Here is a 14,164-nt window from a genome sequence, read left to right as displayed (position 1 = left end):
TTACCTGACCACAGAACTTTGAGAAAACAGAGCTGAGAAAATGTTGCTCCAAATATGAAAAGATTAGTATGGTGAAAACCAGTGGAAATAGGAAAGAATAACAAATTGGGTATCATACAATGAAAAAGAAAACACACACATGAAGATGTTGGTGATGAGAAAGCCTTTGTTTTTAATTTGGTTGATACACATTTGACAAAATATTTTAGAATAAAATAATCCATGAATGGGCGCAAGGTATTTACAGCAACAACTTTAAAGACAAAAAAAAATGACACATTCTCAAACAGAAATGTCTTTATAAAATTTTCTGTGGTGAATCTGGAAGACTTTCAGTTCCTACTCATTACCCTGATCTGAAGCTCCAACAGGTGGCACGTAAGGCCCGGGAGTAGGAGGTACATCTCTAACACATTTGGCAATTAAGAATCATCTATTGGTGTGAGCTCACAGGGAAGTGAAGGACCAGATCTCAGGATAAGATACAGAATGGAAGACTCCAACGCAAACAACTAAGGACAAGACCTAAATACTCACCTTTCTCAGTTTCCTGTAGGAGAAGGCTGCAAACAATTTTTTATACTTAACTCAATTTCTCCCCGTTTAGCAGATAATCAGCAACCCTGAGACTCCAATTTTCCAAGACACAGAAGTTAATAAACATCTAGAAACTGTCTGTTCAAGATTTATAAAAATGATCAAATAGAAAATTCAAAATAACTTTTATGATCTGAAAATACTTTTAAGAAAACAAAATTTCTCAAAATTTTCATGCCTAATTCTTAAACATTCCAACTAATAATTTCCATTGTCTTAAATGAGTTTCACAAAAAAGATACACTTTAACTAGATATCCTAAATTGAGTACAACTTGCTCTTGCTTGTTAAATGAATGCCTACATCTTCATATTATTCAAATATACTTAAAGAGATTAGATGTTTTATCCATCTGAAGTATACAGTTTGAATTGATTTATAAGACAGAAACATAAAACAGAGACCATGAAAAAATAACCAAATGCCTATTCTGTGTAACACTACTGAGACAAACACTCTACACCATACACAGCAACATCTATCTACTGATCCAACGAGGCTATTTAACCATACTTTCAACAAATGGTTTCCACAAGTAACTCCGTAGAGCATATAGACACAGTTTTTAAAAATCAAATCTGCTGCTCCTCCATTGGTGGTTCAAGAGCTTCCATTAGCTTTTTGTTTGCTTCTTCATTATGCCGACTTTGACAATGAGTTAAATGTTTCTTAAAGCCTCTTGGGAAATTTGATTCAAAATTACAACGTGGACATTTAAGTAAACTTTGCCCATGGGCTGCTACATGATTTTTAAGGAGAGATTCCAAAAGAAAAGCCTTTCCACAAATTGTGCATTTGTAAGGGCTATGGACATTATGCTTATTAACCAAATGATGCAAAACAGCACCTTTTTTCATAGCACGACAGCAACAAATTTTGCAATAATATTTTCCTTTTCCACGCTTCATATATTTTGCAATCTCTTCTTCAGAGATAAAAGCCTCTTTTTCTTCGGTAAATTGTAATACATTTTTGGACTGCTCTGAACTAGTCATATCCATTTTGTTCTCTTTACTAAAATCAATAGATTCAACATCAACCTGCTCTTGATCACTGCTTGATTCTTGGCCCTTACTATCTATTGCTTCCAAATCTGTTTTTATATACTCATTACTACTAAGCTCAGCATCAGAATTCTCTTGGTTGTCTTTCTTGAGCTTCTTTGAGGCAGGAAATAAAGTGTCTTCTAAGAGTTTCTTAGGTGTAGCTAGTAGTTCTTCCTGAACCAAAATATCACACTTTTGATCATCTATGGCATCTGTCTGTAGTTCATCACCCAATTCAACTGCCTTCTGAGATTCTGAGAATATAGCAGATTTGGAAAGTTCAGGGAAAAGGGCATGTTTCCGGGGCTCTGGAAAAAGAGCTCGTTTTCGTGGTTCAGGAGAAGCAGGAGGCGCTGTTTTGGGAGGCTCAGAAAACAAGGCAGGCTTTCTAGGCTCAGTATCAATAGAGAGAACAGGCTTCCAGATATCGGAGGATGCTTTAGGGGACTCAGATGACCCAGAAGGTTTCCGGGCCTCAGGGAAGACAGGTTTCTGAGGTTCAATAAAAAAGGAAGACTTCCAGAGATCAGGGGAACCACCACGGGAACTTTTCTGGAACTCAGGAAAATCAAGTGAAGCAGGAGGAGTCTTCCGCTGATCAGGAGAAAGCTTCCAAAGCTCTGGAGATCCTGAGGGCTTTCGGAGCTCTGGAGATCCCGCCGGGCTACGAATGTCTGGGGACAATGGTGGGCCTGGTTTGCGAAGCTCAGGAGACAAGGGAGGTCCTGCTTTACGGAGCTCAGGAGACACAGGGGGAACTGTCTTCCAATGTTCAGGTGACAAGGTGGGAGTTGTCTTTCGCAGTTCTGGTGGGCCAGACTTCCACGACTCAGGAGACGCAGGGGGAGATTTCCAGGAACCAGGTGAGACTGATGAAGACTTCCAGGATGCAGGGGACACAGATGGAGTTGGTTTCCAAGGTCCAGGTGATATAGAAGGAATTGGTTTCCAAGGTCCAGGAGACACAGATGGAGCAGGTTTAGCTGGCTTCCAGGGTCCTGATGCTGAAGGACTGGATTTCCAAGACCTAGGGGACCCAGGTGGCCCTGGCTTCCAAGAACCTGGTGACACAGATGGGGCTGGTCTCCTAGGTTCCGGAGAGACAGCAGGGAATGGCTTCCAAGGTTCAGGAGAATCTGATGGGGATGGCTTCCTTGGCTCAGGAGAGATTGTCCGTGCTGGCTTCCGAGACTCTGGAGATGCAGTTGGGGATGGCCCCCAAGGTTCAGGGGAAGCAGCTAGAACTGGTGACTCTGGAGAGGAGGCTGAAGGTGGCCCTAATGTTTCTGGGAAATGGGAGTGTTTCTGAGGTTTAGGATTAATAAGAGTAGTCTTTACTGGCTCAGGAGATACAGGAGCAAGTTTCTGTGGTTCTGGAGAAGGAACTGGGACTGGTTTCTGAGATTCAGAAACAACAGGGACTGGTTTTGGAAGTTCAGGAGAAGAAATAGGGGTAGTTTTTGGTGGCTCAGGAGAAGAAAGAGAAGGTATCTGTGGCTCAGGAGAAACAACAGGGCCAGGCTTCTGAGGTTCCAGGGAAGTAAGAGAAGTAGGTTTGGGTGATTCTGGAGACAAAACTGGACCAAGTTTCTCTGTTTCTATGGAAAGGGCAGGAACAGGTTTCTGGAGTTCTGCATTAGAGGGCATTTTCTGGTGTTCGGAAATAGGAGGGCTTTTCACAGAATCTGTTTCTTTGTTTAACTGATTTTTGGGTTTTTCATTCCATTTTTCTGGGGCTGCATGTTTGGATGTGATATGATAGTATACATTAGAGTACATCTTGCTCGTAAAGAAGCATTTATGGCAATGAAACAGCTTTGCACTTTTCTGGTAAAATATCATTTTACCTAACCCACCAGCATCCATTTCATCACAAAATTCTGGATGGATGGTGCCCATGTGGATTTGTACGTTTTCATAATCCGTGCCTCTGAAACTGCAGTGGTCACACTCCAAACGTACTGATGGTTTACGAAGTTCCGGAAATACTTCCATTTTTCTTTCTGTTACAACACACACAATTATATTCTTTAAAAATTTTTCAACAGTGCTGCAATAAAGTAGAAATAAATTATTTTCAGCAAACATAATCACAAATGAAATGCTAATCTAGCCCATTCTGAAACTGTAGAATTTTAAGCTTAGAATGCCATGTACATTTATTCAATAATATCTCTATAGAGGATTTTGAAGAGAAAGAATGGAACTAATTTTTAACTGAGTCCCAGGAACTCTGCTAGGTTTACATACATCATTCTACTCAATCCTCCTAATAATATGACAGGTACTATTTTTTTCATTTAGACCTGAAAAACTTGATATTCAGAGAAGTGACTTGACCAGGTTATGAAACTATCAGTGACCCAAGCACAACTCCAGAATTATCTGTTGCATGTGCTTTCCACCTCGACTCTAAAACCCCAAATATCAATAAGTTGTCTGTGCATAAAGCTAAATAAATATAAAAATTCAAGCTAGGCTATTTGAGGCTGAGCAAGAAACTTTAAATCCATTTCAGAAAACACTTGTTAAATTAAGTCTAACTATGATAACTCTTTTCATAGATTTTTTTAAAAATTTCTTTATTTTCTCCTGGCCAGTTTAGCTCAGAGTTTAGAGCACTGGCCGATGGACCAATGAGTCATGGGTTCGATTCTGGTCAAGGGCATGTACCTTGGTTGCATTTCATCTCCAGCCCTGGTCGGGGTTGTGCAGGATGCAACCAGTCGATGTGTCTCTCTCATATCGATGTTTCTCTCTCTCTCCCTCCCACTCTACCTGAAGATAAATAGAAAAATATCCTCTGGTGAGGATTTTTTTTAAATTATTTATTTATTTATTGTTTGAGCAAGAGAAACACTGATTTGTTGTTCCACTTATTTATGTATTCCTTGGTTGAATCTTGTATGTGCCCTGACTGGGAACAACCACAGCCAGAGCTCATAGATCTTTAAAAAAAAATATTAACATATCTTGTATTTTATCCATCATAATATAAAGTTTTTTTTCATTTATTTAATAATTAAATAATTTTTGTGTCCCATGCTTTTCTAAGCACTCACGGTTACAGGGGTCTCTTGAAATATGGTGCTTACAATGGTAGGGAGGTAAGAGTATGGAGGGCAATGTAAAGAAAGCTGTCAAGGAGACATTCGAGCAGAGATTTTAATAACATGCTATCCTAGGTTTAAAATTATTACTTGAGCAGAGATGTTGCCCTTGCCAAGCAAAGGGCAATTTAGATAGAGGATAGCCTGGTAGCAGAAACTTGCTTGCCAGAAAATAGACTTTTAACATTTTTAAGTGAGTCTCTTTAGGTGATAAAAGTTAATAGAAGCTCAGTTAAAAACATACTCATTCATGAAGTACACGACAGTCACACAGTATCACTCCCCAGAGGTAACCACTGTACTTACATGTCACTGAAAAAATGTTCTATGTATACACAAATGCATAAACACATTCTATGCAAATGGGATATTAAACATATTATTCTGCAACCTGCTTTCCTTTAAGGAAGAAAAGGTGTCTCTCTGGCTCAAGAGAAATAACAGCGCCAGATTTCTGAGGCTCCGAAGAAGTAAGAGGAGCAGGTTTTGTGCTTCTGGAAACAAAACTGGGCTAAGTTTTTGGCAGGTATAGGTTTCAGGAGTTCTGCTGAATTAAGAGTACATTTTCTAGGACATTTTTACCTTTTTCAGAGTAAGCTCTGAATTTCTTTGGACATATCTTTGAATCTGAGGGTATTTTTGAAGAGAGAATTCCTAGAAAGGGATTACCTGGTTCAAAGGCTATTTGCAATTAAAATTGATACATTGTACCAAACTCTCAAGAAGTTAAAGCACTACTACTATTACTACTACTACATACCAACCTATAGTGTATAGATGAGGGACAATTTCCCAGATTCCTCATCAACAATGAGTATCATTAACTTTCTAATGTTTGCTATTTCTTAAGTGAAAACTAATTATCTCAATACTGTTTTAATGTGCTTTTCTTTAATGAGAAACAAACATTTTTCCTTGCTTATTAGACATGTACATTCTTTTCTATATGCTTTTCCATTTTTCTTATTTATAAATTGTCCTTGTATATAAAAGAAATCAACTCTTTTACTAAAAATATTTTCAGTTTATCATTTATTTCTTGATTTTATGGTATTTTTTTAACCACACATCATTGGTTTACACAAAAATTAAAAACTTAAGTGTTTTCCTTATGACTGTTTTAAATTGTTTTCCCACTTCATTATTTTTAATCACTCAATATTTTTTCCTATGATTTTGATAGTTTAATTTTTTTATATTTGTATCTTTAAAAAGGAGGTGAACTAGGATTTTGCTTATTTCTTCATCCCAAATAGACAGTTTGGTTGTCTCAACAATACTGAATACACAACCCTTTTTCTCACTTATATATAATTTTCCATTTAGCATTTACTAAATTTCACGTACATGAATCTATTCTGGACTCTATTCTGTTCTCCACTAGTTCCATCTGGTATGTTCTTCTTAGCATAGAAATCCAACAACTGCTAAAACAGATTCTGTAACTAACATGCACAGTGAGTCTATTCACCATGCAGCTAACAAAAATCTCTTCTCATTTAATTATGTCCCATCATTTACCAAAAGTACCAGCTACTACTAAGAGTATATAATGTGCACTGTGCTAGTGGTAACAACAAGGTCAAAATATACTTTTCCCATGTTATTGCTCCTCAAAAAAACAGTACAGATTAGAAACACTGGTAATCACAGGACCTCCCTTTATTAATCTAAAAACATTAAAATTTTTAATATAATTTCTAATTTTGATAACTTGCTTTCAAAATGTTCTTGACAATATTGTTTTCTATCACCTATATCAGTGGTGTATCATTTACAATTTTTGAGGGTGTCTAAAGTTAGAAAGGTGATAATTGAGGAAACAAACTAGTGCTTCAGAAAGTATTAGCAATTATCCTGTCTTTTAGAAAATTGTTTTTAGGGCTAGAAGGACTATAAGAAAAGAAAAATATAATCACTTAGTATGATAAAAATCTCTAAAAAAAAATCTTGACTGTAAAAACATAATAAAACATATAAAAAAGAATAGGTTATCTCAATAACCCCATCTGGCCATAAGTGGCAATAATGAAGAGTAAAGGGATGCTCATGTTAAAAATGCTAGGTATATTATGTTACATATCATATCATGTTATGTCTTATGTTACATATATTATGACATAGAGGTTAATTAAAAGCTCAGATTTGCTGGGTTTGAGTCCTGGTTCCACTGTCTGGCTTTTATCAAGTTACTAAACATTTCTATGCTACCACTTCCTTGACTATAAAATGAATGTAGTATTTTATAGCATATTTAGAATAGTATCTGATATACAGCAAGCACTCAGTGCTAGCTATCATTATAATATTAAAAACTACAAGGGCCCTGCCGGTTTTGCTCAGCGGTTAGAGCATTGGTCCACGGACCAGAGAGTCCTGGGTTCAGTTCCCGTTAAGGGCACATACCTCGGTTGCAGTTTGTCCCCGGCCCCAGTTGGGGTCGTGTGGGTGGCAACCACTCGATGTGTCTAACACTGATGTTTCTCTCTCTCTCTTCCTCCCTCTCTCCCTCCTGCTCTATCTGAAGATAAATGCAAAAATGTCCTCAGGTGAAGATTAAAAAAAACAAAAACTACAGGGTAGTCTCTAAAATATTTAATCCTTCGGTTTCTGATAAAGAGTTCCAAAATCACCTTGAAGTTATGGCTGACCAACACACAGTGACTTATCCAAAAGATAGTAAAGTCCTGCTTGTGACAAAGAAAGGCATTACTTTCATTTTTTGTTCCAAGTTTCTTAAGCTTAATTAAACTGTTAATTATAGAAACTTTTCCCAACTTCTCAAGCAATAATTCATACACAGTATGGAGAAAGGACTTTTGTTTTCTCTTGCCAATGTAGCATTTACTTAGCTACACCTCTCCTCTCTTTGCATAATGTATAGTCCATTAACAAAACAATTTTCTTCCTTTCCTACATGCTGCCTCACCAACTTTTACCAACAGTAACTCATATAATAGAGATCATCAAAAAGCCTGGTAAGTGTCTAATACAGATTAGGTTATAAACTTTAAGGGTAAAGCACTGTTTCTTCTATTCCCACAGAAGTATCTGAGCATACTATTTTATAGTCAGGAAGTTTTTTTTAAATGCTTCTGGTAAACTAACCAAATGAAAAGCAGAATAAAACAAAACCACATCTCATAAATGGATGTCTCTGACACAGTACCACAGTAGGGAGCTGGCCCTCTTTTTGGCCACACACTCTTTCCCAAATGCTATCCCAGTCTTGTGGTCCCTTTCAAGCAGGCAAAGCTCTATCAACTTTTCTCCTTATTTCTACTTTCCATTAACTCAGTTTCTCCCTTTATAGCAGCTCCTGTAATTTAGTCCCTGTTTTTAATTAATACCATTTAGCCTAATTCCTGCTGCTCTTGCCTCAAGCAGCCTCCAGCCACCTCAGCTTCTTGGAGTGGACCAATTACTTTTGTCCTCAATTGTTGCCTGCCAAACCTGTCCATTCACCAGCTCTCCCACCCTTCACGTAAGGCCACTCTGTAAATACATCATTCATTCCCATTCCCTTTCAGTCTGTATTAAGCCCTGATGATTCCTCAGACTTCCCGAACATTCCCTACCTCTCCCAAATGGCCCTCCCTCTTTCTTCTTGCTACCAAAGTCTTCTGCTCAATCTCTAAGTTTCTATTACCCTCACCTGCCTACTATTTAAGCCTCATTATCATATTCTAATAATCTCTTCATTAAAAAATTTTAAATGTTACAAAATTTACCTATCAAACCCCAAATTCATCATGTTTAAATATCATTTTATATATGACTGTGAATGCTTTTATAGTTTTTCCTCAAGAACTTCAAGAACTTTTCAAAAACAATTCTCATCATAAAATATTCTCCTAAACATTAAAAAGCAAAAAAAAAAGGCAAGAAAATGCTGGTAGAATCACACTATAAATCTATGACAAGTACTTTTAGAGTGGGAAAGAAATAAAGACCAACATGCTTCTCCGTAGGACTTACCAGCTGTCTTACTAGAAGTCTTAAAAAAGGTCTTCAAAGGGCAGCAAGTTTACATGGTGTTTTGACTAAACCACAGAAAATAGCCTGGGGTACATGAAGAAGGTCAAAGAAAAGTTGAACCTAAAAAATAAAATAAAATAAAATAAAGGGCAATCAAAATCCCATCTCTATGATATCTTATGCCCCCTATAATAGAATTCTGTTTATTTCTCTCACCATTCTGCTACCCCATCCTGCAACAGTGACAGTAGTCCAATCAAATCAGCCTGGATACTTACTTTCATGAAATGACACCAAATACTATCCATGACACCACCTCTATCTAATTCCTCTTTAATAATCCACTATTGAATGCCCATGTACATAACCAAACCCTTCTCAAACCTACCATCTAACTTCAGCTTATGTGACAAGCACCAGGAGACTGTTGCAATGACTAAAGGTACAGCTGGCATTTTGTCAATTATCCATACTACAAAGCAGAACAGCAAACTGACAGGCAGTGGAGGAAGAGGCAACATAATCAACAGGACCAAGGGGCAAAGAAGAAAGAGGCCTCTGGGGAAAGAAGGGTGGTACTGTACTTTGAACTGCTCAGGCCTTTTCATGCATTAATTGCAAAGAAAAGGCAAAAGGGTCTGGGTAAGTTGTTGACCTGAACAGAATGGGATAAACTGGCTGTAAACAAGCTAGATAATGGCTCATAATACTCTTCTGATTAAGTTCCAGGACATTTATCTACCCTTCCCTCTATTCCCTACATCTTGTCAACTACTTTCATTCTGATACCTTATCTCCCTGTCACAAATCTCACTTCCTTCCAATCCACTCAGGTACTGCTACCAGTCATCTTCCAAACATAAAAACCTAATGTGACTTGCCTGCTCACAATTTCTCAAGGTAATTCCAACACCTACAGTACAAAATTTAAGCATGGCATATAAAGTTCTTCACAATCTGGCCCCTGAGTACACTGCATTCTCAAAGTACTGACCCACCTGTAATTCCCTAACAATTCAAGTTTCTGGGCCTTTACACAGGTATCTCCTCTCCTTTACACTCCACATCTCGATACCCAGTCATTAGGCAAGTTCCTCCATCCTTTAGGTGGGATTGCTTCTTAAAAACTGGCCAATTCCCCACCCTCTCCAATCTTCCTTGGACCCCTGCTATATACCCATCTCTACTGTAGTGGTTATCTCTGGCAGTACATTCTAATTCCGTACCAGGATGTGGGCTCTCAGAGGGCAGGGGTCCTTGCACTTCCCTGGTACATGGTATATGCTCAGAGAGTACCTGTTCAATCTCACACATTCTCTCATAAAGACTGGAGCCCTAATCTTAGATTCACAAGATTTTAAAACTAGAAAAGACCTAAAACTACCATCTAGTCTTGGAGCCAGTGAATTTTAGGATAAGAAAAGACCTCAGGGTCCATCTACTTTAAAACTTCAATTTAAAGTTGAGGAAACTCAAACTTAGACATTAACTTGCTCAAGATCAGGCAAGTAATAAGCATGTGACGCAGGACCAGAATAAAGTTCTATCTATAGAGGTTCTTTTAAATATATCTTGACCAACCTAATACAGTGGAATTTAGTAAGATCTTAAAAAACCAATACAACGGGCCAAAATCAACAAGATGAAATCTACCAAACATTTAGAATCCAAATATCAAATGCAGAATATTGCACTGTAGAGAGCTGCATTCCATATTCTGCCTTTGGCAGAGTATTCCAGTGGATCCCTGTCTCCAGCTCTGAGCAGGAAGGATACTTTAGGAGAGTCCTTAACACTAGGGAACTTACAAATGAAAGCAACCAGGATGACAGGCTGAAAACTTGTCATCCATGAGTACAGGCAATTAACTTCAAAAGGGGAAGAACTATGAATAATATGTAAGCTGTCCTAAAAGCAACAAGTGGAAGCCGGCAGGAAAACAGATATCAGCTCAACATAGGAAGCTGTAGGAACTACTCAATCACAGACTAGAATAAGTTGCTTTGACAGGTAGGAGCCCTCCATAACTGGAAGCCAATGATCAGGATAGGACTGGGAGGACTCTCAGAGGACTTGAGTCCAACATCTTTATTTTACAATTGGGAAAAACTGATGCTGAGTGAGAGAAATGACTTATGAAAGATCACAAAATTAGGTCAGAGGAAGCAGTAAAAGATCCTGGTTTCCTGATTCTGGATCTATTTGTAACACAATACTGTCTTTCCCACTGGCCTGTTTCAGAACTTAGACAGAATTCAGCTGCTGGGTAGAGACTAGACACAGATTCATTTCAGCTTTAAGATTCTAGCAATTTTTTTTTTTTAAATTTCAAGAGCTCCTAAGCCTAACTATGAAAGTAACTCTAAATTGTCCAGTTAATAAAAATTTCTCTCATCCTAGTTTCGCCTCTACAGACATGTTATAAATACACAAGTTCTAATCATTACTGTTTTTCCAGTGCATCATCCTGAACTTTTCAATGAAGTTCTATGCCATATAGTATCACACCTATTTCCCATTCCTAGCCAATTTCTTCCTGGTCAGTTTTTTTTTTTTTTTTAAATCTGATATATAGCTTTTAAAATTAAAATGCGACATGTAGAGCAGGTTTAAAGTTAACTGGGTTTTATGCATATACACACTAGCGTTGCTCTTTACCCAAGCTGATTTTTTAAAAACTAGTAAACTTTATTTTCTTAGAGCAGTTTTAGTTTAACATCCTGTATTAGTGTGGTATATTGTTCCAAATGACAAATGAATACTGATATTAACTGAAGTCCACAGTTCACATTTAGGGGTCACTCGACATGTTTTACAGTTCTATGGATTTCACACATATAGTGTCACGTACCCATTACAGAACTGACCGTCCCAGAATCGTACAGAATACTTTCACTGCCATAACAATTCCCTGCACTCCTAACAATCACTGAGCTCTTCACTGTCTCCGTCGTTTTGCCTTTTCCTATACATTTTTTTAAATTTGTGGTAAAAGACAACACAATTTACCATTCTAACCATTTTTATAAGCACACTTTAGTGGCATTAAGTACATTCACAATATTGTAAAAACCATCACCATTATCCATTTCCAGAACTCTTCATCACCACATAAACTCTGTACCCATTAAACAATAACTTCCCCTCCTCACTCTACCCCCACCAGCCCCTGGTAACCTCTATTTCATTTTCTGTTTCTATGAGTGGAGTTATACACTCTGTGTTCTTCTGTGTCTGGCTTATTTCACTTAGCACATCTAAACTACAGCACGTAACAGAATGTTAGTCCTTTTTAAGGATGAATAACATTTTGTTTTCCATTCATGTGTGGACAGACATTTGGATTGTTTGGCTACTTCAAATAAGGCTGTTATGGTATACAATATCTATTTGAGTCCCTGCTTTCAATTCTTCGGAGTTTATACCTTGGGGTGAAATTGCTGGATCACGTAACTGTTTAAATTTTGGAGGAACCACTGCTGAACCATTTGCCACAGCTCCTGGCTGCACCATTTTACATCCCGCCAGCAATGCAAAGTGTCCCCCTTTCTCCGCACCCTTGCCATCGCTCGTGTTTTTTGACTAGCCAGGCTAATGGGCGTGATATGGTAGTTCATTCTGGTTTTCATCTCTCTAACTGTAACGGCTAATGCGCAGCCTTTAATATGCTCACTGGCCATCTGTACATCTTCTCCGGAGAAATACCTACTTAAGGCCTTCGCCCAGTTTTTAATTGGCTTGCTTTTTGTTGTTGCTACAGTTCTTTACATTTTCTGGACACCAGTCCCTTATCTGATACATGATGACATTTCTCCCCTCTGTGGGCTGTCTAGCGGATTTTAAAACAATGACAAAAGCCCACGCAGTCCAGGGGCGGAGGAAACTGCATCTAAGTCTGAAACTAAAGAAATGCGTGCCTTGAGAACCAGAGCGGACTCCCCACCAGGCTTTTAAATAAAACGTTACCTGCCTCCCCACCCTCAAGTCCCGTAGAGTCCACCCCGCCCGCGGCCTCTGGGGAGCGGGTCCTCCAGCCAGCGGGGCGGGAGCGGACCGGGCGCAGGCCCCTCCTCGGTGGACGCCCTAGGCTTCCTCCGGATGCTGGCCTAGGGGTGTGCGGGCCCCGACGACGCCCCTCCCTGCCCGCCCCGCTTCTCACCCCGCTGGACCGCGGCGGCGTCCAACTAGGCGAACGTCGGCGGGAGGCCGGGCTCGCGCTCCCGGGCTGCTCCGTGAGGCCCTGCAGAGCGGCGGCCTCCCGAATGGCGGCAAAGCGCAGGCGCAGGTCCGGACGCGCGAGCGTGCGCGCGGCCGCAGGTCGGGAGGACCAGGGCTGACGGGAAGCGAGTTTGGCGACGCGCGCCCTTCCGCGCGGGCCAATCAGATCGCTGGTCGCGGGATGCACCTTCGCAGAGTGCGTTGGCGCGTCGAGCGTCCCGCCCAGCCCCCGGAGGTGACGTGTTTCCTGCCCGGCTCCTGGAAGTTCCTTCGCGTCAGCTGGGGCTTGGGGCGGGGCCTAGGTTTCCAGAGCTAGCGGATTGAGATGGCGGTCGCCCTCCGATTCCTCCTGCCAGGTCGAGGCGTCGAGCCCTGGCCTGGGGGCGCCCAACCGCGAAGGTGCTTCTCAAGGAAGAGGCCTGGCGTTTCAGATTCGCTGGCCGAAGGCCGGGGTAGATGAGAAACTGTTAGGGTAAAACAATCTGATCCCCACCCGGCGTTCCCGCCCCTGTGGCCAGAGCAGATTCCCTTGTGTGTGCGAACTATTGCCCTCCAGGTGCACCTGCATGAGCCAACAGCATCCCGCAAGGTCCACCTGGTTGCCGGCATCTCCAGTCTGTTCTGCTGCTGTTTATTGTAGTCTCCTTTCACGCCGAATTTAAGATCCTGCATTCTTGTATTTCTGGACATATTCTGACTTACAATGTTTGTATAAAGTAACTGGGTGCATTTTAGGGAATTTTCAGATTTTTGTTTTTGTAGCAGAATGATCCGTTCATTTTGATTAGATTTTAATCACTGCTGGGAGCGGCAAAGGGGATCACAAATAATTGAACATCATTCATACCCTTCTCATCTTTAAAGGCCCAATTTTGAAAGGAATATTAATTCAACATCAAAAGGTTCTTTATAAAAAAAAAGTTGAACACCCCACTAGAAATACAGGCAAAAAACACTAACAGCGTTATTTACAAAAGAAGAGACAAATGTCCAATAAAACAGTAAAAATAATCTTGAGCCTTAATAAAAGCACTTTTTAAGCTGTAAATTTTAAATGCAGAAATGGGAGGATCTTTTCTCTGGACATCAAGTTATACATATTAGCTTTTATGATTGTTACCTTTGATAAGTTATGTCGTAAAATTCAGTATCGGCATATATAGAGTGCTGTTTTTCTTATTTTGTCTGTATTGTAAAAGTCTTGTAATATTCTTA

General features: G+C 39.7%; 1 protein-coding gene across 2 annotated transcripts; it reads right to left on the bottom strand.

Annotated features, from left to right (window-relative positions):
* Positions 1-152: 152 nt before the first annotated feature.
* CHAMP1 (chromosome alignment maintaining phosphoprotein 1) lies at positions 153-12,978 on the bottom strand. Of its 2 annotated transcripts, none has more exons than XM_036250563.1 (3): positions 12,891-12,978; positions 8,732-8,851; positions 153-3,646 (listed from the first exon to the last, which is right to left on the bottom strand). In XM_036250563.1, the coding sequence occupies exon 3, from the start codon at positions 3,636-3,638 to the stop codon at positions 1,170-1,172; it is 2,469 nt and encodes an 822-aa protein (XP_036106456.1). In that variant the 5' UTR covers positions 3,639-3,646; positions 8,732-8,851; positions 12,891-12,978; the 3' UTR covers positions 153-1,169. The 2 variants fall into 2 exon arrangements, 1 of the variants encoding a protein (XP_036106456.1); XR_004958170.1 differs by lacking the exon at positions 153-3,646 and adding an exon at positions 3,666-3,693.
* Between the last annotated feature and the right edge of the window lie 1,186 nt (positions 12,979-14,164).

The sequence above is a fragment of the Molossus molossus genome, unplaced genomic scaffold (genome assembly GCF_014108415.1).
Source record: "Molossus molossus isolate mMolMol1 unplaced genomic scaffold, mMolMol1.p scaffold_m16_p_9, whole genome shotgun sequence".
NCBI classification, from domain to species: Eukaryota; Metazoa; Chordata; class Mammalia; order Chiroptera; family Molossidae; genus Molossus; species Molossus molossus.
This window is presented reverse-complemented; position numbering and strand designations above follow the sequence as displayed.